The sequence below is a fragment of the Dermacentor variabilis genome, chromosome 6 (genome assembly GCF_050947875.1).
Source record: "Dermacentor variabilis isolate Ectoservices chromosome 6, ASM5094787v1, whole genome shotgun sequence".
Lineage (NCBI taxonomy): Eukaryota > Metazoa > Arthropoda > Arachnida > Ixodida > Ixodidae > Dermacentor > Dermacentor variabilis.
The window spans coordinates 176,047,780-176,071,719 of NC_134573.1; the positions used below are offsets into that span (position 1 = coordinate 176,047,780).

Sequence of the window (23,940 nt, forward strand, 5' to 3'; positions counted from 1 at the left end):
TTCGTAGCGCGAACCGGCTGCACGTAGCGCAGGCGACTCGGGTATAGTGTCGGTTTGTCGTTGACATGGTTTGATAACGCGCTCCTGTTCTCGCTTCTACTATACGGAATGTTTTACGGCGAGCGATCGCTCGTGCTTGTTGATTTTATCATTATAGCTTAGGTGCGTAAAAAAGGAAGTACACCATGTTTTAACTTGATACTGAGCTACCACTAAGCGGATTGTGTGTGTTGGGCAGCCAGTGTGGTAGATCTCATTTAGTGGCGCTTGATCCGGCCGCGATGAATGCTGCACCGTATGTGTAGCGAAATTCTCGTGACACGCTTTACGCATATATCTCGAAATTGTGTTAGCATCAAGAATTTTCAAACAGACAGGCATAGTTGAATAACTGCTAGCGTACTAGGATGAAAGGCCGTGTTTGCGGGGCATGCATCAGCAGTGTGTGCGCTGCCGTTTTCGCATAGTTTAAAAGTAGCAATATTTTTAAGGTTCCTGGCAACCAATCTAAATAATTTTGGGAAGTTACAGCAAGCAAAACACGAGACTTGAAGAAATATCTAGTAGAAATCTCTAGATTCACCCAATCTATTTATATGCAACCACAAACGCTTTTGGAGCATGAAACCTGCGATAAGCTTAGTCACTTGCAGCTCCGCAACTTAGCCGAAAAAATTAGAGAACAATAAATTAGCCGCTCCGGGAACACCTTTACACGTTTCAAACTGAAGGCATTGCGTTTGACGGTAGTTGGAAGATTTGTTTTTTGTCTCTTTTTTAAACAATTTAGCAGCAGAAGTTATCTTTCGAGCTATATGAAAAGCGTTAAGCGGCTTCCGATGCTTCGGCGTTCTGTAGTTTACGTGCTCTTAATCACAAGGCAGCTGCTGGCGCAGATTCGCATTGTGCTAATCGTGCATGGTATGAAGCCATTGTCGTGCGTAATAAGTGTTCCGGTTTTCATTACTGTTGCTTGTAGCGCCGCCGTCTTGGACAGACTGCATACAATATGCGCTGTACAAAAGAAAAAAAGAGCCAGGTTATCAATTTGGTGGTCTTTTCTAAGTAGATAACGCACAGATTATTCAAATAATTCAGTGGGCATTGCATTTGTTCTACCCTTATCAACACACCTAAGAGATCGTAACATGTTTTAGTTGATAAGTAACCTGATCAGTACGCCCACATTCATGTGCATTCTACTGAAAGTGTGGCAAATGTATTCATCTCGAAGTATGAGAAAAGAGACATTGCAGACTGTTCTAAGCGGAAGTAAATTGCAAATCTTAACGTGATTGTTCAAAACTGCAGTCAGTATGCTGAGCATGTTCGTTCGGCACGGGCATATTGTATTAACACCTGAAAAATGTGCACAGTCCAGCCGGGTATCTTTGTTTCAACAAGTATTATTATAGGAATCGTTTGGGATTCTCGCATTTCTTTTATTTTTATAAGTACACTGTGTGTCACATGAACCTGTCCTAAAACGAAACGTACCGTTGCTGGCACCGGCGACCATTACGGTTGTCTAACTGCTTATCATACTGTAGTATAACGAAACATCATAATGGTACTGATTAATATTCCCATGTAGTCTTTAGTCAGAGGTAAACAAAGTTAACTAGAGGCATAAGCGATGAGAGCAAATTATATTGAAAACTACTACTGAAGCGTAAAAATAACTAATTGTATAACTCATTGTATAGTTTTTCCTCACATTGTTGCATTTGCTTTACGTGTGTCTCTGTGTCTTCCGTGCTGTACTCGTGTGGCCATCAATTACGAACTTGCCGAAGCCCTTGTCAGCTTTATTAATCAAGGGATTCAAGTCAGTTGAATCTAACACTGCATGTCAAGTGACTGACGTGTTATCCGTTTTATCTAAATATTATGGACTGGCAGTACTTGGCAAGCATTAAACCACAATATTTTTTTTATTGCACTTAAGCTGCAGGCGTCATAGATTGCCAGAAAATTTTCATGAGAACAGCCAGGGAAGGCTTGGAAGAAGATCGGGAAATTTTAAAATGGCCACATAGGTATGCTGTCTTGTTATATGTCATACAGAGTTTCCAGAGAATCTCTGAGTTAAATATATTTTTAAAACGTTTCACCTGATAAAAATTGAAGGAAATTGGTTCCATTTATTGAAAAATAAAAGAAAGTCAAGCTTACTGACAAGGCATTTCTTACTCAATATGTGTTTTTTTTGCGTTAACTAAACGTCCTGAACCTCGATAGCCTAGAAAAAATTTTCATCTATCAAAGCACCTTAAATAATTTACTGTAATAGAATTCATTCGAACTATACTATCAGTTCTGTTACCTAGGAGGTGCATATCTGTCGTGCCATGACACAAAGTGCTCGTGTGGTATTTCGGGTGCTCATGTGGTATACCTAACTTGGAAACCTGTTAGCACGCCCAAGAGGCCTCATTACCTGTAACAAATTAAGTGACCATATCGATACAATCAGCCCATCTGCCTTCCGTTGAAGTTATGGCCAATCACCCATTCATTTAAAAGTATGAAAAAGACATTTAAATGTGTATTAAGCAAAATAAATTACAATCTTAGGCATGATACTGTGAATATTCCAGTCACGTCTTCTGAAAATATCCCTCTGCACGGGCATACTTAACTACCAGCCAAAAAAAATGTACAGACAGCCCAACTGGGTAACGTTTCAGCAATAAATATAGAGACCATTTGGGATAAGTACAATAATGCATCATATATGAACGTGTCATAAAAGGGAACATACTGTTGCTGGCACGAGCAGCAGTTGTGACTGTTTAATTGTTCACCATGCCATGCAATAAAACATTCTATAAAGGTGCTGATTTGTATTGACAAGCAGCCATTAGTCATAGTTAAACCGCATTAAGTATTGACTTCGATGGTTTGAGCAAATATATTAAGCTGCTTAATGAACACACAAAGAATATACACTTGTTATTTTGCCTCATATTGCTGCATCTACTTATTTGCAGCATACACCTGCAGCACCTTTGGGACTAATGACACAAAGGTCAAGGCCAGCCTGGCGACCATGCTTGCCAAGGAGTAGTGTAAATATTTAATCTGTTTCCATAATAGCATACGACATGAATTTAAGGAATTCATCTATTATATCGAGCAATAAAAACGGTGAATGCATTGCTGGCGCATTTGTTTTATTTTTCGCACTGCATGATTCAGCACTATATAAATTCTTTCTGTTTGTGCAACATATATGAAAGTACAGCTGGTTCAGAAGCATTATTAATCTACTAACGGTAATGCATAAGTGCAGATGAAAAGGAACAGGTGCACATGCATAAATACATTCAAAACTTTTTGCTACCGCATGTAAACAAAAATGTAAACTAACTTGTAGATAGCCGCTATGGAGTTATGGCCTTATACACTCTTTGTAGACTTGTCTATAAGATGTCTGTGTATATAGAATGCCTATAGATTAAAAAAAAATCATATTTGTTAACAAATGTCTGCAGAATGTCATAGAAAAAAAGTGTATCGGACTATAAAGTTCTGTTTTTGTAGACTGAAGTCTATAGAATGTCTATAGACTATCTATATACATTTGTATATAGGCATTCCATAGACTTCAGTCTACAAAAGTAGAACTGTATATATAGTTCTACTTTTGTAGACTGAAGTGTATAAAATGTCTACGGACAAATCTCATCTGTAGACATTCTATAGACTTCAGTCTACAAAAGTAGAACTGTAAGCCTATACACTTGTCCATAGACAGTCTATAGACAGTCTATAGACTCAGACTTCTTATAGACTAGTCTATAAAAAGTGTATGGCCATAAGTCTCTAGACTGTCTATAGGCAGTGTATAGACAGTCTATAGACTCAGACTTTTTATAGACTAGTGTATAAAAAGTGTATGGCCATAAGTCTATAGACCGTCTATAGACCGTCTATAGACAGTCTATAGACTCAGACTTCTTATAGACTAGTCTATAAAAAGTGTATGGCCATAAGTCTATAGACAGTCTATAGACAATCTATAGACTCAGACTTTTTATAGACTAGTCTATAAAAAGTATGGCCATAAGTCTATAGACTGTCTATAGACTGTGTATAGACAGTCTATAGACTCAGACTTTTTATAGACTAGTCTATAAAAAGTGTATGGCCATAAGTCTATAGACTGTCTATAGACTAGTCTAAAGAAATGTCTATAGACAGTCTATAGACTCAGACTTTTTATAGACTAGTCTATAAAAAGTGTATGGCCATAAATCTATAGACTGTCTATAGACTAGTCTAAAGAAATGTCTATAGACAGTCTATAGACTTCATAGACAAATGTCTATAGACTGTCTATGGACTTTCTATAAAAATTTTTGTAAGGGTAAAACTAATAATTCCTAGCTCTAAGCGTAAGTTTAGTGCGGCTGGCTGGGCGCCTGATTCTCGTGTCCATGTTCACTAGTTAGATGGAGCATGGAACTCCTCCTTCGGATCTCCCAGTTGACCTTGAAGCCCTTCACAACTCGACATTTGCCCATCTGCACGCATGCACGTAAAAAGGCATGCCACATCGGCCCACAAATTTATTGGAAGGTTCGCTTCGATGGGACATTAATAAAGGGCAATGCAAAATTAGTGAATGGCAGATTTATTTTAAGAGCTATATTTTCTTTCATTTCAGAGAAAATATTCTTTATTGAAAAAAAGGAAGAAGTCTCCTTACATCCTTCTGCGATACTTCCGCGCTGGTGCGTCAGCGGGACGCCGCGTATTCGCCAGCGCATTCTCGTAGTTCGGTAATTGTGGTGCGAGAAAGGTCATCGAAACTTGCTCGGTTGCGCCTCTGGTTCGTTTAAAACGCAGTGTAGTCGTTTTATTTTTTGCTCGACATCCAATTAACTTGACACAAGTAGGCGCTGTCAAAATCTCTGATGTCACGGCGAGCTAGTGCGAAAACATAGCGCGGCGTCGCCACTCGCTCCTGCGTCTTTTCCGGCTTGCCAAGCCTCCTCGCGCATTGAGAGTTGTCGTTGTGCTGTTGCAGACGCGTAACTTACTAACACATCTTAACCTTAATCATCGTATTCAGTGTATTTTTTGTTTAACTCGTACTGAGCACAAGCGAGGCAGTGCCGTTCTACTGCAGCCGCTGCTCCAGCGAGTGCCGCAACGCACGCGAACGCGCGCGCCTTCGGCCCCGTGCATGCGCGCGGGTTTCCCAATCGGGCGGTCCCGCATGGTCGACCCCGGCCGCTTCCGGGTCGGGGCGCGGTTCTCGGAGGAAACGTGCCCGGTTTAGAAAAAGACGACGACGGCCACCCACGCTGCCTTCGCCTTCTGTCTACGTCGGACCGCGACGAAATTACACCCACTGCACCCCGCGTTCGGCACCCACGGAGACGCATTCGTTCCGCTACAGCACTCTCTTGTTCGTGCATCGGCATTGACAGCACAATGAAACGTTGCGTCGGTAAATACACCTTTCTTGGGGCCTAGTTATTCTCTGTTCGTATCGATACTGGTAGTAATAGCTGTGGTAGCGTATATACTCGTCGTGAGCAGAAAATGTGAGAATATGTGACTGATATAAACGGGGAGGGCATAGTGATAGCCATATATATTTAGGTAGGGTTAGGGAGTTTAAGTGGAGAGGTTAGAAGCAGTATGCAGCCATATAATTTTGATCTCAGGGAGGCGCAAAGTTGCCTTGGAAACGACAGTGGCCGCAACTCTGATCGAATGTTTGATAGGGCAACCGGCGACAATGACCTTGTTACAAAGATTACCTCAACGTAGCTGCAGTTGCGGACTGAATAGGAATTATGCAGTAACCACTTTGTTGTATTGAACGCACTGTACATAGTACACTGTATATATCGAATGCCACATTTCACAACACACACCGAGCTACGTGTTACGTGCACCGAGCTACGTACTAAATTAAACATGCTGTGAGCATGTCTAGCTACGCGCTAAACTAAACAGGAAGCCGTGCCACTTCTCTGATAATGTCTTCGAACCTTGCGCAACGCCTATGTATATAATGCCATACGTTATGTCGCAATATAGTATGCGAACGAAGTACCGGACAAGAGCGAGTTATAGTCGACATGTGCGGGCGCTGTGTGGCGTTGCAAGTCAACATGCGCGATTCGTATGAATAAAAGAAGGCCCCCATTGCGGGGCCCCCACAGCATACGGTAACGCACCAGCGCACACAGAGCATATATCAAGCAAAGGGGTGCGAGCGCGCGGAGAGAACTTTCCCGCGCTGCTGCAGATGTAAAAAACGCGAAACAAACAGGAGGTGAGCCCCACATCACTCTTGGTGTTCAGCCCCGTCTGTGTTCGCGCTCTTACATTTAGCAGTGCAATACCGACACGACCAGACGTCCACTCTTGTGAATATTTCCCGCGCGTTGAGTCCACGGCCCGGTACGGCGCCGTAAAAGCACGTCTCCTCTGGGGCGCCTACGTGTCCGTCAGTTGTACATTAGCATCGATCTGGTCGGGGATCCCTCGCGGCCGCGAGACGGCGGCAAAAGGGAAATGCGTTATGTCCCAGGTTTTATATCGTCGGGAAACCGTAATGTTCGAGGGAAAAGCCGACAGAGGTGAGCGTCGGACCGACGGGAAAGAACTGCGTAAGTGGCGTCGCACGTGCGAGAATTTAGAAAGCAATCGCGTCTGCCACACTGCGCCACTCTAAAAACGTGCTGCGTTGAGCAAGCAAGGTATGATGCAGTTATTCGTGACAAATTGACTATATTAGATTAGGCTACAGATTAGACTGAATGGATGCATTGGTCATGGGCTACGAGAAACGGCGCGCCAAAGGGCACTTTTAACTTTTTTTAATTGAAATGTTTGCCCTGACGCATAAAACGGGTGAGTCATCCTACACCCATCCACCCATCCTATAAACTACACCCATCCTATAAAGCTCGTTCTGTTCAATGAAGTCAAGCAAGTATCTACGATGTGGCCCATACGTTCACAGATAGTAGTCTGGTGGGCGGCCTAGATATAGCAGAATACTTTCGGCAGCAGTGACGCCTTCATGAGCCAGGTCATTCGGCATGACCCCACAATAGGTGCAGTAGGCCTGCAATAAACAGCAGCTGGGAGAGGGCAACAGGCGCAAGTCTCACCGAAGGCTGGCCGACCGTCGTGTAAGGCACATAACGTGGGCCAGTTGGTCCGACCTTTATTTTTATTTCAATACTGCCAGTCTAGGTTCAGACCTTAGGCAGGAGTGGGTTACAATTGTTTTCATACGTACAACAGATATATAGTAAACACATATGAATAAGTACAGCAATAAACGTGAAGAATTGGAAGGTTTGAAATATATATATATATATATATATATATATATATATATATATATATATATATATATATATATATATATATATATATATATATATATATATATATATAGATATTGTTTTTTGTAACTTCGCCGCACAGCGTTCTCACTAACTAAGCTTCTTGTTGAAACCGTCCAATTCTTCACGTTTATTGCTGTACTTATTCATATGTGTTTACTGTATATCTGTTGTACGTATGACAACAATATGAGAACGCTGTACGGCGAAGTTACAAAAAAGAATATATATATATATATATATATATATATATATATATATATATATATATATATATATATATATATATACACACACACACACAGAGACGCAAAAAAAATGACATCAAGGCTCATCTACATCAGCGTTATGTGTTAGGGAATCGAAAGTACGTAAATAAGCTGATACTGTCGGGCATTCGACTACAGCTGGTGGACAATTCCAAATGGTTATAGTTCTTGGGAAAAAGGAATATCGGGACAAGTTGGTGTCGCATAAAAGCTCGGTTACATTCTTTTACTGAGGTAGGAGCGAGCGGGCCGTCGCTTTGCACCGCTTAACTATGTAACCTTCCTAATACCTAACTGTCCGAAGGATATAAGAAAGGTTTATGCTCTCACGGTATCGCCTAATTTCTAATCTTTCAAGTTTAGCGTTTTCTAAGAGAGCTGTAGGTGATGCCTGCCAACTGTATTTGTTACAAACAAACCTAACCAATTTCCTCTGTATTCTTTTCAACGTTGAAGTGTTTCTTTTTGTGTATGAATCCCATACAGTTGTAGAGTATTCTAGTAGTGGCCGAACAAAGGTTTTGCACGCTAAAAACTTAATTTCTTGTGTATACTTGCCCAAAAACCTACTTAAGTATCCGAGCTTTTTCATCGACTTCTTTTGGATATAATCAATGTGGGCGTTCCATCTAAGATCGTTAGAAATGATGACTTTGTGGTTTTAACACATGGACAATCATGTATTCTATCGCCATCGGAATGCAACTGCCGCCGCGTTCCGGGAACCGAGACCACCACATCGCTCTCGGCACTTGAACGACATCACCCATGGGCCACCGAGCACATGGCTCGGCGCCTTACAGGTACGCGGTTTGACCTGAATTTCAATTTCTCCGTGTCTCTTTAATGCGTGTTGTTGGTAAATTCCTGAGTATTCTTTGCTTACAGTATTTTTTTCAAGACCTTAGTTTCGAGCTTTCCGGCAAATGAAGTTCTACACTAGTAGCTAATGACGCTTAATTAGCAAGACCGTGTACAAACGCCATTATTGTGTTATTTAGAGAAATAAAAGCTCACATATCCCAATGCGACAAAAAATGCAGACGGCGTATATTAGAAAAAGAAGTATTCCCAAGTTGGCCAGTAGTCGCAAAACATCCGACCCGATGTCGCGACTCCTTGACCGCGTTTCGAGATCACGGGCGCTGTGCCACGCGCAACACAGCCGACAAACCGCGCTCGCTTTTGCTTCCCTCCCAGGCTCTTTATCCCACCGTGACTTCCACGGTTTCCACAATTTCTGTCATATCTACACGCGCCGCGAACCGCGACAACCTTGATGAGCGCTCGCTCTAGACGGCGCGAGCACCGGCGGCCCAGCGTGTTTCCACCGGGCGTGCACATAGCTCGCGGAGGGAGGCAAGGTGAACGGTTTTTCGAGGCTTTTCGGCCGACTTTCTTTTCTTTTTTTTCCCCGAGAGGGCCGCGATCCTATTCTCGGACGGCGCGGAGGCCTTGGGCGAGGGCTCGCGCTCATCAATTCCTCGGCGCCTCTTTTTCTGGGAAGGGCCGCACATGTGCGCGAGACGACGAGTTGAGCGAAGCGCGTTGTTCCTCCGCGGTTTTATTCTTCGTACAGTCACTCTCGCGTGCGCACACTCGGACAAGCTTAAGTACAGAGAAGACAGATGCACTTCGCGCACATAGTTAATTTCGCTTTGAGCGCAACAGCTTATATATACACGCGGTGTGTCCCGCCGGGTCATTTCAGCGTTTTGCTCGTTTTGTTTTTCTTCGCCTTCTTCTTGCTCCAGATACGAATGAGCCTTTACGCCCGGGAGCTACAGTATAAGCTGATTGATATGCCCCAGATACTCACGGCTATCTTACATAATATCTTACATGAAAACTTCTTGATCGCAGCTTTTTTTTTTTTTTCACATGCAGAAATGCAGAAATTGTCGGCTTTGTTTCCCTGCAGAAGGATAGTTTTCTCGGCGAGTGGGTATACCATCCTTAATACAATACGACAAAGACTTCATACGAGAGAAATATATAATAATTAAATAAAACCTGATACGACAGAAAGGAAGACACACGCAGCGCTGTGTACGTCTCCTTTTTTTTTCGGGCTGTATCTTTTTCTTTCTTTTCGCGTTATTTGCCTCAAGCTTGTTTTCCCATTGTTTTATTTTTCTTAGCTAGGTCTCATTTCTAAGTTCACTTCATCTGAGTGGTGAAGATAGCGCTGAGAAAGTGATAAAAAATTTGTCACGAGGAACTGTAGGCCAAGTCGGGGCACGAGTATGTACGCGCTATACATGCGTGTCGCTAATGGCACTGATTGCTTAAAGTCTCGAGTGTCCTTAACACCACTGTATCAGAAGCCACTGCAGCACGTATATGTTTAGTACCGTCGAATGTCATGGCTATCGGAAGATTTCACTGAAAGCAAATGGCGAAGCCCAGAGTAACCTCGCAAATAACGTAAAATCAAAACTTGGACTGCACCCGTTTTCTTCAGGACGTATACAAAAAGAGAGATAGATAGAGAGACCGCCTATTTTATTTTTCATTCAGAGCTTTTGAACGAAGAGTGTCAAACTTGTAAAGTCGTTTATGTTCATTACGAAAGCTTTACCTGCATTCGATAATGAAGCGCCGTTCGGCGCCAGGTCTGGCGTAATGTTCGACCTTCGCTACGCTCTCAGATCTTTATTGGCTCTCTGTTCATCATTATGCCTCCATCACTTTCTTTCTATTATTATTTCCTTTTTCCTTTATTTCCTTTATTTCCTTCCTTTCTTATGCAGGCATCACGCGCATCAGCTGCAGGTATCTCCTTACCTAAGCACATCCATTAAGACTAACGTCATTTAAATATCTGCGTGCGGAATCGTGCAAATGACATTAGGATTCAAGGGCCCTAGGTCGTCCTGCTATTCTGAAGATGGATTTAAAATCGGTTTCATCCTAATCTGTATTTTTTCATCTGAATTACGAGGCATACCTCTTAGAAACTCGCAATTAAGGCTTGTCTATAGCGTTTTGTGTAATCAAATGAATCTTCGAAGGACGCTTAAGAGGAAGCTTTAGCTCGAGTGCTCCTATCTAAATACACGTAAAAGGAGAATTCGTTTTTCTCGGCAACCACTGCACCAAATTTGACGAGGTTTATTGCATTTAAAAGAAAAACTTAAAATCTAGTGACTGTTAGTTTCGAATTTTTGAGTTAGGCCGTCAATCTTTTATTAAAAATTGGCGAAAATAAAAAATTTTCAAAAAACGAAACTATCAAGTTTACAACTCTGTAACTCAACCACTAAGAATGATAATACAATTCCGTGAATTGCATCTAAAAGTACATCCATAGCGGACAAAATTGATATATTACACATGAATATAAAAAAATTTAATCATAGGGAAATACAACTTTTGTAAAACCGTTGTAACCAACGTAACAAATTCACGTAAGATGTAAGATGACATATTGAATTTGTCCGCTTTGAATGATCTAATGGATGCCGTTTACAGAACCGCGATATCAGTTCTTGATGCATAGCTATCAACTTGTAAACTTCGTGCTTCTATTTTTTTCAAACGGTCAAATATTTGAAAATCGTTTTAAGAAAATTCAAGCCCTAAATCGAAATTCCGCTTCCAACAGTCACTAGAATTTAACTTTCTCTTTCAAATGCAACAAATTTCATCAAAATCGGTCCAGGGGTTATCTCATAAAAACGTTTTTGCGTTTTACATGTATTTGAATAGGCCGCGTTGGAGTTGGGCCCGAGCTAAAGCTTCCTCTTAAGTCTTCTACATCGTTATGTCGTTTACAGTCTCGTCCCCAGACCTAGTCATAAATCTTAAAAATAATTCCGGGGTATTATTGGCTCGCTTGAAAGATAGAGGCTAAGTTAAAAAGCGGATGAAAAGCGATGAAGAATTAACGTTCTTCTTTCTTGATTAGTTTTGATTTGATGCAGAGGTAAAATTACTCGCTACCATTCGCAAGCTACTTTTCTTTCTTGCTTGCTTGCCTTATTTATTTGTTTATTTATTTATTTATTTATTTATTTATTTATTTATTTAGTGGTGGTGAGCGAGTGAGCGAAAATAAAAAGTCGTTGAATTATTGAAAAATGACGGCCTGGGTAGGTGCTGTCAGCAAGAAGAAAAGAAAGGAACAAGGCCAAATGGAGGACAGTAAAACAAGATTTTCAAATCAAATGGCATAATTGAATAGAAAACGCGGCTAGACCACTGCTGTATGCAAAACTAGCCGTCTTGGAGGCTATTTGTCGTCGTCGTCGTTGCTGTTGTTCTTATTCTTCGTAACAGGGCACGTATCCACAACAGGAGATGAGTCTTCCCATCCGTGTTCTTTCTCTATATTCACATTTAAAACAACTCGTTTAGGGCGGGACATTAAGGGATGCTCTTCCTAGTGCAGCAGCTTGGCGTACGCCACATGCGAATTTCCACGGCCCCGCCTATTGCAGCGGTTTGAAAGAGTGTGACCTATGCTACTTTACGTTTTGCTGCGTTAAAGCGTTGCTATGTCAGGTACCTAGCCTCGAAAGTGCTTGGAGGAGACGCAGAAAGCTGTTCAAAACAAACGTGTTTGAAAGTAATGGCGACAGCAAGTGACCGATAAATTTCTGTTCGACATGTACGAGCACGAGAAATATGTGTCTAACGTTGAACTCTCGCGCATACCACTCGGCAATACATTATGCAGCTTGGTTGTTAGCAATAGTGCAAACCACCATTGTTAGCTCAGGGACAACTCCAACTTTACTGTTCAAATACATGACAAATGCAGATATGCTCGGACTAAGCAACCGCTCAACTGATTTCTGCAAATTTCCAATACAATTTCTTGTGCTTTAATCAACGGGCCAAATTATGGTGGCAGACGCTATGTTACAAAAGAATGAAGAAAATTGTGAAATGCCACGTTTAAGGCTCCACAGCTCCACAGCAAATCAATATCTCAATTTTGTTAACTTTTTATCTTGAGAAAGCGGACAAATTTGGTGCATTGCGCGTGGCTATAAACTACGCTGCTATTTAGATACTTGCTAAACTTGCCTAACCCAGTCATTACAAAAATGCATGTGAACGACAAGGTAAGATCTTGAGTTAGTTAGGTTTAAACTCACTATCAGTAGAACATAACAGAAGTTATGCACTTGTGAAGTAATGTCGTTGTAAACTTGTCATAATTATTTGCCTTCGGAAATTTTCTTATTGCTAATGTTTATAAACATTTTGATGGTGTAAATTAGAGTTCTGCGATTATAACTCACTAGAATTTTACATTTTCTTTTAAATGAAAAGAAATATAAAGTTGGTGTGATGGTTACGTATGCCTTTGCACTTGAGATGCATTTTTATGGTCCATCAGATCTAGTATACAGATTCCTCTTATCCCAGTACTAGAATGTACCTTGACAAAAACTGAGCTTTGCGAGCGCTTTAATTGAGCAGTTACATTTCTTTCTCTTAATGATTTTCTATACATACATCCCTCGATCCGTTGGTTATACATGTGACATGGTAAAATTATGTCAGTAAAGTGCTGGTAAAAAAGTCCATTACGTTTGGAATGTTTGGTCGGCAACGGACGGTAACGGCTTTGGAACGTTCATTAGCCAACACATCTACAGATGTAAGAAGCGAAGGCATGAGGAGGACAGAGAAAAAGAGAAAGAGAGGTTTCGGCAGAAGCTTCGGCAGAAGTAGGCCGCTTGGCACACAACTGCAACGAGCGGGATCAGCGCATGGAACGGGACGAAGTCGAAGAAGGATAAACACAGCGCTGCGTTTGTGTTCCCTCGACTTTGTCACGTTCGTTGCACTGTTTTTACGCGCTCGTTCCGTATCTTGATTTGAGAGATTACGAGCGTGCCGCTTCCGACCTTTACTCTTTCGGACTAACGCTATTCAATATTTTTTAAAACTCAGATACTACGACGTCCGTGAAAGAAGCTTTAGAGTGCAGTAATTTGATGAGCTATAGGGGAGATAGAAGCATTTGAGGTGTGCATGTGTTTTTATTATAAGTATTGCGATCTAAGACCATAGCAGAGTGGTACATTTTCATGGAAAAGGTACACTTGGGAAAAAAATAAAAGACAACTAATAACAAGTCAGTACTAATGCGATACAGAACAGTTCAAATTAAATGCTCCTCAAGAATACCAAAGATTTCCAGGTTACAGCTTCTTAGAGAGGTTATTCCAATCGTTTATTGTCCGAGGAAAAAAGAATATTTAAAGGAGTTGACTTCTTGCCTTAAAGGCGTAATTGTTTGCGAATGTCCTTTTTTCGTAGCGTAGCATGCAGATGAAGTCAAGATATGTGATGTGTTAATTTTGTACTGACCATTTACCAACTGATAAAAGAATTTAAGTCTGCAAACACGGTTTCTATAAATAACTGGTGGAAAATTACCTTTTCTTATTAATTCGCTAATAGAGCTGCGACCATTGCGTTGTAAATGAACCTAAATTAGACTTTTTTTCTGTATTCTTTCTAATTTTTCAATGTTGGATTTAGTGAAGTGGTCCCAAATTATCACGGCATACTCTAACATAGGACAGATCATTGATTTGTAGGCAAGAATACGCACCTGAGGGGTAGCTAACTTGAGTGTACGCTTCAAAATAATAACAGAAAGATCTTGAAGTACACGAGCGCGCACACACACAAAAGAAAAAGGAAACAGAAAGACAGACAGCGTAGCGCATGTTTTTTTATGTTCTTGCTCTTTTTGTCTGTGCGCTTTTGCGCTTCAATCACCTTCTGTTGAGAACTTCCACCAAACTAGTCCAACTCGACGTATTGGTGCATGTGTATTTAGTTGTTTCCTCTTCCCCTGTTTTGAACAGTTGATTTCTTTCTCCTCCTCTTACCCTGTTCCTTTCTCCCGTTTCCTTACAACCTTGCGTGCAACGTATGTAGCTCCTCACATAAGCCATACTATTCAGTCTGCGTTCAGCATTGCAAAAGCACTTCGAGACAGGCACGCGACCCTATCTGTGTGCAGTCATGAATGAGGTCCCTGGCTGCAATTGATTGATTGATTGATTGATTGATTGATTGATTGATTGATTGATTGATTGATTGATTGATTGATTGATTGATTGATTGATACGAAAGGGAAGACAAAGATATAATAGAAGCGGCCAAAGAATGCTTAAGCGAGTATATGCTGCGAATAAGAGGCGATGGTTGGGACGGAAGGGGACTGGGGATAAAAGAAAAAGGAGCCTAGAAGACAGGCAGGAGAGAAGAAGGTGACGAAGCTCTTGTTCCTGGTGACACTGCTTCTTTTGCGAACATCCGGCGCTGTCGAGCGATCAAGCACAGTAGAACGTGCTGGGCTCAAGCCAGTTTCGTACAGCCAAAACACGGGCACGCGCTGAGGCGCAAACCGCTCTAATAGAGATAATTTCATTCAAAACACTGCCATGCCACACAAAACACGCTTTTCTAGTTGCCTGTCTTAACATGCGCAGGATTTAGGGAACAAGCAGGTGGCGTTCAAAAGAAGGCAAACTTAATATATGAAGTGTCAATGCGCTATGACTAGAAAACCTCAGCACTGGCTCTGGAAGGAAGCATAAGGTTCTTAAAGCAGTTCCGATTGAGTATGACGGTGGTTATATCGTGTGTTGGGTGCCGTAGTGGTCAATTAGCAAAATGAAAATTAGTCGCACAGGCGCACTTGAAGTTGCACAAGTTAGGATGAGATGAAAATGTGAAAAAAAGAACTTTATTATAAAGTTCGTCGTGTTTAAAATACGGTGATAATATTGCTCCTACGCTTTTTCATTCACTTTTTAACACTCACTTCTTAACGTTACTCAGTTTTTCTGTTCTTAGCACTATTTTGAAAATTTCATGATTGCAATAGCAATTATGTGGACACTCCAGGCACATTGTTACCGCCGCCGTCGCCGTGACGTTCTGTAAAAAGTCTAAGCGCGATAACATCGTCGCCACGCGTCGTACGCTGTATGTGCGAGTGAAAGCCTGCTGGCACGCGCGAAGGAGAAAGGGGAGAGCAAACGCGCCGTCTTCCGTCGTGGGAGGATGGCAGGGAGGGAGGGGAGGGGCGGCGTTATTGTGCTTCGGCAGCAACTGCGCATTTCGCGACCGGGCGCATGAAGAACTGACGATTGCGACTCAATCTCGCGCGCCATATATGGAGGAACGCGGGGAGGCAGCGCGGGAGGCAGCGGGGGGAGGTCGGCTGCGACTTCGCCAAGAAGCGTGTAGTTCGCACGGCCGCGCGCAGTTGCGCGCGCCGTGTCTTGAAAGGGGTCTGCAGACCTTTGTGTGCGCTGTGTTCTCGCCGCTATTGCCTTGAAGGCGATAGACCGCACGAAGCGCACTTCGCTCGCTGCTGCTGCCGCGCTTGCTCACACCCGCGTTTTGCAGCGAGTGTCCGCGCTCATCAAGTTTGATGTGTCCATGTATGCTTGTGAGCGCTGATACCATGCTTGTTAATCCAGTTAGTAAGCGAATGTTTCTAAGTTTATACTGCCGATAAAACTACTTTCCTTACTTCGTATAGCTGTGTACTAATTTGATATCGCAATCGATGCTTCGCCTCTTGGGCGAAACGTCGACTTTTTTCTAATGTGTATTGTCTATATTTCTACATTCATTGCTGCTTACATTGTCAGTTGTAAGCAGGATAGACGGCTGGGTTTCAAATATTTCATGCTTGAAAATACAGCGCGAAAACAGGACTAGGATGAAAAATGAAAGAACGGGATACCATTCTCTCCCTTTTCACCCTCGTCCTGTTTTCATGCTGCATGTTCAAGCATTGTAAGTCGTGGCTTTAAGTTACGTGCACTAACGTGTCGACATCTGTGCCGCAGGTATTCGCGCTTAGTCCCCTCAGGTTATGACCCTAAGATTTTTGAGTCCTGGAAGACAGACAACTGATATATGTGCTACATTCAGCTCAAACAAAACCAGGTCAATACCGCGTGGAATGGTCCAGTGTTTTTCCGTCCAGTGATTATCGTACAAAGCGGCGGGTATCGGAGGACAAGCAGGCAGACAGTCCGCCCTTCTGCCCAAGAACTGTATTATATGCACCGCGATTCGCAACCGTACACCACCCTTTCTTTTTCTTCTCATTTTTTTAATGGATGCTGGAATGCGCCTAAAGTATACTCACATTCGTCGATCTCGAGCTCGTCGTCCTGTCTCCGCCGACGCCACCTGTCGCGCTCGTAGTCGTCATCGTCGTCGTCGTCTTCTTCTTCCTCGTCCTCCTCTCCTCCTCCTGCCGCTGCCTCTTCTTCGTCGTCCTCCTCGTCGTCGTAGTCGGTCACGTCAAGCGTGGGGATCACGAAGCCTCCGCGCCTCGAAGGACCGCTTCCTGCGCCTGCACCACCGCCACTTCCGAAACTTGCAGAAAATGACGGTCTTGGAGGGATTGCGGGGGGTCGTCTGCGATGCATACTGATGATCGGAGGACACTAACACTCGACGCACTGGCCCGCAGGAACTTCAGGAAGAGGAGCTCGCACAGCGTGCCACTGACACCGCAACCACGCGCACCTCACAAACAGCACGCACTCACCAGGCCGCACGATGCAAAGCGCGTTTCCATTTCGTAGGTTTCCTTATCAGTGGCATGCTTCGTCGCAGGTTGCACGTTGTCGATAAACAGGCGATGGAAACAGTCTGCTCAAAGTGATGGCGGGAAGGAAGCAACTGCTAGCAACGAGAAAAGCAGATGGCACTGTGGCAAACCAAAATGCCGTTTTCCCTCGCGAGGCGTGTGGAATGTCCGGTTGCTACAGAGCTCGAAGAGATCGCGTCATCCGTTGCACGCGTGCATAAGCGATGAGTGTTCCAGACGCAAGCACGCGCTCGTCGCCGCGCTGCGCCTTTGAAAACGAACGCCCGTCTGTCCGTGATTTCGAATCGAGAGCGAAGAGCAGCCGTAGCAGCTTGAGCGCGCAAAACGCGCGTTGCACGCAGCGCACCTACCGAACCGTGCGTCAGCGAGCACCGGGCGCTGTCTTCTGCTCCTGCCGCTGCAGACGAAATTCCGAGCGTCGGCGATGTTCTCTCCCGCACGCTTTCACCGACCGTCTGCACCCGGCGACATCGCTGTCACATCGCCGCACCGTTCCCCGTCGTCACGCGAACAATTCCGAACAGTGCGCTGAGATAAGTGCTTGCAGCGGCGGACGACGGCAGTTTAAGAACAGGGCGTAAGCCCTGAAGCTCGAAGGGGTCCGCCAAGAAAGCTCGCGCTACTCAGACTGCGAAGGAACAGGAGTGAGCAGCGGCGACGCGAGCGAGCCAGCGTGCCTGTGTGTGACGGGGCTCTCCCTTTCGAGCCCGCTTCACTGGAGGGGAGGCTTCTCCTGCCGCCACGCGGCCAATAGCTGAAGCCTGCGGTTTTGTCTTTTTTGTTTTTTTCTCTCTTCTCTGGCTTGGTCTTCCCAGCAGCCTCCGGGTGCATCACGTGGGCCAGGACTGTCACGTGAGCTCTCCATCCTCCGCACGCCGCCTCCTCCGCTCCCCGGTGCACTTGGGAGCAGATCAACGCCCTCCTCCACGCCTTTCCGCTGCCGCGTCCAGAGAGCGACAGTGCGTCCCTTCCGTTCCCGGGAGTGCCGTTCGTTTTTTCTCCGCTGCGCTGTGCGACGCAACTGTCCTCGCGACGCGCGTCCCATTTGTTCCCTCATCTCGTTACTGCATATTAGCCGGCCCCTCTGTGACGTGAGGGGGTGTCCGCAAGCGTACGAACGTGGCCTAACAAATGTGGACGGCGCTTCAATGACAGATCGTTTTATTCCGCATCGGTGACAGCGCGAAAGAAATGCCTTTGTTGATTATGACATGCGCCGATTATAGCGATGGCTAATCACTCAATTACTAACGACGCCCATGAATGCACGCAAAATTGCCGCGTGACTGGCCGCTCGAGGTACTTTGCGTGTATTCGCGGGCTTCTTTCATGCTCGGTAAAACACTTTTAAGTAGCACATATGGGGAGTTTTGATGTTGCTCTGCAATTTTCTCATTGACACTTCTCATATAATTATAAGATTTGAGAAGTTGATTAATTGATTAATGCTAATTATGTAACTAGGCGGTATGCAAAAAATAATCTGAGTACCTCCAAGCGACGGCAAACAACATTACCTTGGCTCTGTGCAGCTACGTGGAATTTACATATCTTCAAATCTTGGTGCATAACAGTTGGGACACTCTGTATATTCTGTGGAAGGATAGAGAAGTACGGGCTAGTTGGTGAAGTATTACGCTAAATATTTTAATTGGCGCAGCAGATACATGACAAAGGCAACACGGGACACAGCGTGCGCTAACAATAATATGCTCGAGTCTTCGCGAGCAGTCGTGAAAATGTGTTGGTGGCTTTCACAGCATTCTTTAGTTTGAAGCGGGTTGCTTCCTGGAAGGGTTCGTGAGCAGTACCTCACGAGCTGGAAAAGGCGGCGCACAAAGTGCACAAAGATTTAATAAACTTAAAACGAACTTTAAAAGAAGATTTAAAACTGGCACACTGACGACACAAGCAAATAGAATAGATCCTTGGCCGCGGGGGGAGCGGGGGGAGGGGGTACATCACACGCACTTCCCACGGCAGTACACAGCAATCTCCGACAGGAACCGTTCCGATGCTTTCTCATGAAACGTTGACAACCATGGCTGTATTACCACGCATGTACTCTCACGTGAGATATCGTCCGCGAACTTTTTAAGCGGCTGTATTGCACATGCTCATTGGTCCACCATGCAGCGGCGCTTCTACAATGAGGGCCAAGTTGTAAGACAACGCTCGTGCTTAACTATGTGACTGCGGCATTGCATCAAAAGCTTGGCTTTTTCGCTACTGCGTTCTGGCATTATCCTTTGAGACTGTAACAATAGCGTCCAGCGTATGAGCAAGGGTGCGCGGTTAAAGTGAAAGCGAATGTTTTCAGTTTCGACAGACCGTTGCGACAGAGACGCAACTTGCCAGGCCGTTTGTATTTCACCCGTTGTTCCTAAAGCCTAGCGACAATTTCTGATAAATGATTATGATAAAAGTATTTTCCATCGCTGTGTGGCACCCCTGGTACCACGCGGATAAATGTTCATAATCTATTCCCCCTCGAGCAATATGAAATGGAACACTCAAATTGCTCCCAAGAGGCTTTCAAGTGGTTAAACGCACATGCCCCACATAAAAGTTCTCAATGAGACAAAAGGCTCAACTGGATAGCTACTTGCTACAGAATAACTGCTGCATTAAAACAAATTCGATAGTCTATTTCATATTGCTCACAACTTCAGAAGAACTTCAGTTTGGCCTAGTTGGTGTTTGCTGCATATCATATTGACCGCAAATGAAGACGGGGGCAGCGGAAGAGAACACAAAAACACATACCGCCCGTGTCGTTTTTTGTGTTCTCTTCCGCTGTCCCAGTCTTTACTTGTGGTCAATGTGATATGCTCACAACTTGCAGCCCGATAAACGGCGCATACAAGGAAAAGTATTGGCGGCACAAGCGCAGCTATTTATCTTGGTTTTCTTCACGTTTTATTTCGCGCTGTACATTAAGATTTCGTTTCAACTAACCCACTACTCTATTTTGGCGAATGACAATTGGTTACATCGTAATAACGCATTAAGAAGTTCGCGAAGTCACATTGCTCACATGCCATTACAGAATTTGGCGGTTGTACAAAAGTTAGCAACGTAATGTACGCATTTTCACTAGGGATGACAATGTTCAAGTTCTTCTACAAAACTTTCAAATCAACAAGCCGCATACGAAGCAGCACACACAAACGAAATTTTGCAAATTTGAAAACCGCTCAACATTGTAAAGATGGCTTCTTGCTAAGCTCGCGTGTAAAGAAGCGAAGCCAGACTACGCTCTTCAAGTAGGCGGTTATGAAAATATGGATGCGCTCCAAGTACTAAGCAAGCGGGAGGCGCACTCTAAAAATGACTTGTTGCTAAATTTATGTGTTTCGCAAAAAAGCCAGACAACGAGGTCTCAATAGGCGGATAAGAAAATATGGACGCACTAAAATCAAGCGAGCCGGAAGATTATATGTCGAATTTTCAATGAGACAAATCATGTTTGTAATTGAAACATTATATATATATATATATATATATATATATATATATATATATATATATATATATATATATATATATATATATATATATATATATATGGTGTCCCACGTAACTTGAGCCAAGACTTTAATAAAGAAAGGCGCGTCGGAAGCGAATTGAACCGAACGCATACTATTCGCACTGGCCTATAGTGTAGTGACTCAGGTAATTTGTTGTTTTTCCCGTAACTCACTAATTAATTAAGTTTAGTTACCCAACTTTTTAATTATTGGCTCTGGACCCCAAGTATGATAGGCAGGTTTGTACAGCACCTGCAAAAACCACCGATAGAGTTATTTCCTGTACGATACGTCTCACGTAGTCCTTTTTTCCGGGTTGCAAAGAAAGCCCACGAGATATGAAAAAAAAAAGCCACGTGACGGAGCGCTTGCGCAGTGGTATCGTGCTGCTCTCAAGCGTCCGTTCGGTGAACGAGGTCGGCTGTCGTCGGATGACGGCGCCAATGCGTGCTGCTGGCCGAGAGCTGCCGAGGAGATAAAGAACGCCCTGCCGCTTTCCCGTCGCCAGTCACGATGCAGTTAAGGACGTACCCTTTTATGGCTACGTCCAATTGTCCTAGCAGTGCAAGGCCGTACACATTTCAACGTAATCTGTTTTATGTTTCCTGCAAGATAGCTTTATAGGAAGTTCAGCCGACCAAGCCTTCTGGGGAACTCTAAAGATTCTAAAGAAGTGGTTCCTTTTCTCGGCTCACCTTTCTCGGTCTTGATCTTGCGTTGAAACAAGTCGAGGTTCTCTTCTTCGGTCGAGGCAGGCTCCTCAGCGCATCCGTTTTCGTCGTTGTCCGGCATGTCGGCCGACTGCGTGGAAAAGGCGCGCGACATGACGCATTGAGTTCCACGGACGGGCAGGCCTCTATACGGCTACGCTACGCACGAGCACGTCGCCACGAATCTGTAGCCGAGGAAACGGCAGGGAGGAAGAAATCGACGCAACGCTGAAAACACAGTACGCATGCACCCCCATCGCGCAGCAGTGAAGGTGCAGAAAGAGCGCACGAACTCCTCCGCCTCATTACGCTCTCCATTTTTTTTTTTCGAACCGAAGTAATATTCCAGAGGCGCGCCGCGGGATGCTTAGGCTTATACTCGCCGCCTGCGGAGAGTCTTCAGGCGTAACAAGACTGCGTTCTATCTCGCAAGTACAGTACATCGCCGTGAACTCCACGACATGTGCTGAGAAGTCCGCCGAAGGAAGCGTGCAGCGCGAAATATTGGCACGCATTTCGATGGTGCTTCGCACGTTTAACGAGAGGGCTTTGCGGTACGCCTACTTGCTGTGTGTTAGCGAGCTGTGCAATTAATTGTGTCAGACCAATAAATACACCTCCATTTCTCTCTCTCTCTATCTGTTTCAAAAGTGTTTGTGGTTCACGAACATCGAAGGTAGAATCTCTCGTTAGCTACAAAGGCACGAGAACTGTGTTACTATAGAAAGCTGGCTATCCCGCACCCAATGAACTGGTATGGAAAAGCCAGCCAACGTGGAGCATTGGTATGCTCTAATTTCGTATTGCAAGATGAGTCAACTCTGTCTCCTGTGCTGCTGCATGGTTTTATTGAGAAGGCGCAAACGAGGCGTCCCCTCCCATTTTCTTTCGTTTTACTGTGAAAGCTTTCTGCCCTCCCTCCGGCCTTTTCTTTCCCCTTTCGATCTATCATCACTGTCTCTCCCGAAACAATAAGGCGAACTGCGCTTCTCTGCAAGTTTAGTACTTTTCTTGGAAGGCGCTGTCTAAGGGTGTCACGTACGCTTCCTTTTCCAATCAGTGCGCCCTTCTAAACTTGTTTTTGCTGCCATGACATCGGCTGCTTGATGCACTGCCCAAACGGAATGTTCTTAAGCTCGAAATTTCCCGCTTTTTTCAACCATTGCACTTCAACCACTGCGCTGCACTTCGCGTTAAAAGCGTTGACGCAATAGTTCCGCACAAGTACACATGAAGAGTGGAGGATCGGACGTACACCCCTTACGTATTGTTTAAACATGTTGCAATACGTTCTAGTCAAACGAGAAGACAGAGAGAAAGCAGGAAAGCAGGACACGTGATTAATTTTTTCGCGTCAGTAGATGTTTTAGGCGCTTTTGTGTAAACTCAAATATTTCAGCGTGATTCTGAAGCTACTCACGTTTTTCACCTGAGGTTCCTAGGCTCTGTATTATGTGTTTGTAAACGCTGAGCTATGTTCGTAGAGCATAGTGATTATTTCCTTTCGTTTTCTCTTAAGTTATGTTAGGTTACGTAAAGTTAGGTTAAACGACGACGACGACGACGACGACGACAACACCAACAACAACGAAAAACAGGTTTAGTACTTTCTGGAGGAAGGGAAAGAGGGGTCGTAAATAAAAACCTCTTTTCATGCGAAATATTCGTATCAACCCTACGCGATGCAGGCACGCTCTTCGTAGACAATACGCAAGAGGCTACGCATTGAAAGGACTAAGGAAAACACGAAATGCACACACTGAGGATTACTTAACGCACAAAGCGCATCGAACTTTAGCAAAGGAAAGAAAGCCTGAAAAAAAACCATCATTTTTAAGGAGCCGTAGACGCAGGAGCCGAATTAATAGTGACGTTAGTTCGCACGGACCGTTTGTCGCTGTACGACGACTTTGCTAGTAGCATGTTCGTTGTTACGATTGCACCAGCCGTTCTATGCGCAACAACTGTTTTCCGAATCCGGGGCCGCCTGAAGTCGAGTATCAGTTTTACAAACACAGGAAAGTAGCTAAACACACCCGAGATCTAAAATCGAGCATGCCCCGCGCAGATTCGGAGGAGACTGCAGCGTAAACCTAACCCCAAACAATCGCCGAGACGGAGAGTAGGCATGTCTGACGGGATAAAGCCCGCATTCGCTACTTCGACTCCGTGGCGCTCGCCTTCGCGTAGCCGGCGCCCCCCGACCGTGCTCGCACCCGACGCGAGCGCGCGCACCCGGCTTGTTGTGCGCGCCCCCCCGCGCACATGTAGTACGTACCGTCGGACGCAGAGGCGACGAAGGGTCCGCTAACAAGACGCGGCCGCATCAATCACTGTCGGCAGCCACGATGTGACCGACGACGAAGCGCTCCAGGCACGACTGAGCGGCACAGCTGTTGTCACACGGTGCACCGGCGGCCGCCCGCGAAGCGC

General features: G+C 44.4%; 1 protein-coding gene across 6 annotated transcripts in view; it reads right to left on the reverse strand.

Moving 5' to 3' along the window:
* Dys (Dystrophin) overlaps positions 1-23,940 on the reverse strand; it is a 532,460-nt gene that overhangs the window by 504,325 nt on the left and 4,195 nt on the right. The window contains exons 1-2 of one of the 6 annotated variants that reach the window (XM_075696885.1): positions 23,786-23,910; positions 21,493-21,598 (exon numbers count right to left, since the gene is read on the reverse strand). In XM_075696885.1, the coding sequence (XP_075553000.1) occupies positions 21,493-21,589 (97 nt within the window). In that variant the 5' untranslated portion in view covers positions 21,590-21,598; positions 23,786-23,910. Of the gene's footprint in view, positions 1-16,796; positions 17,956-21,492; positions 21,599-23,785; positions 23,911-23,940 lie in introns of those variants that run through there. The other 5 variants (XM_075696880.1, XM_075696878.1, XM_075696876.1 and 2 more) reach the window with 5 other exon arrangements.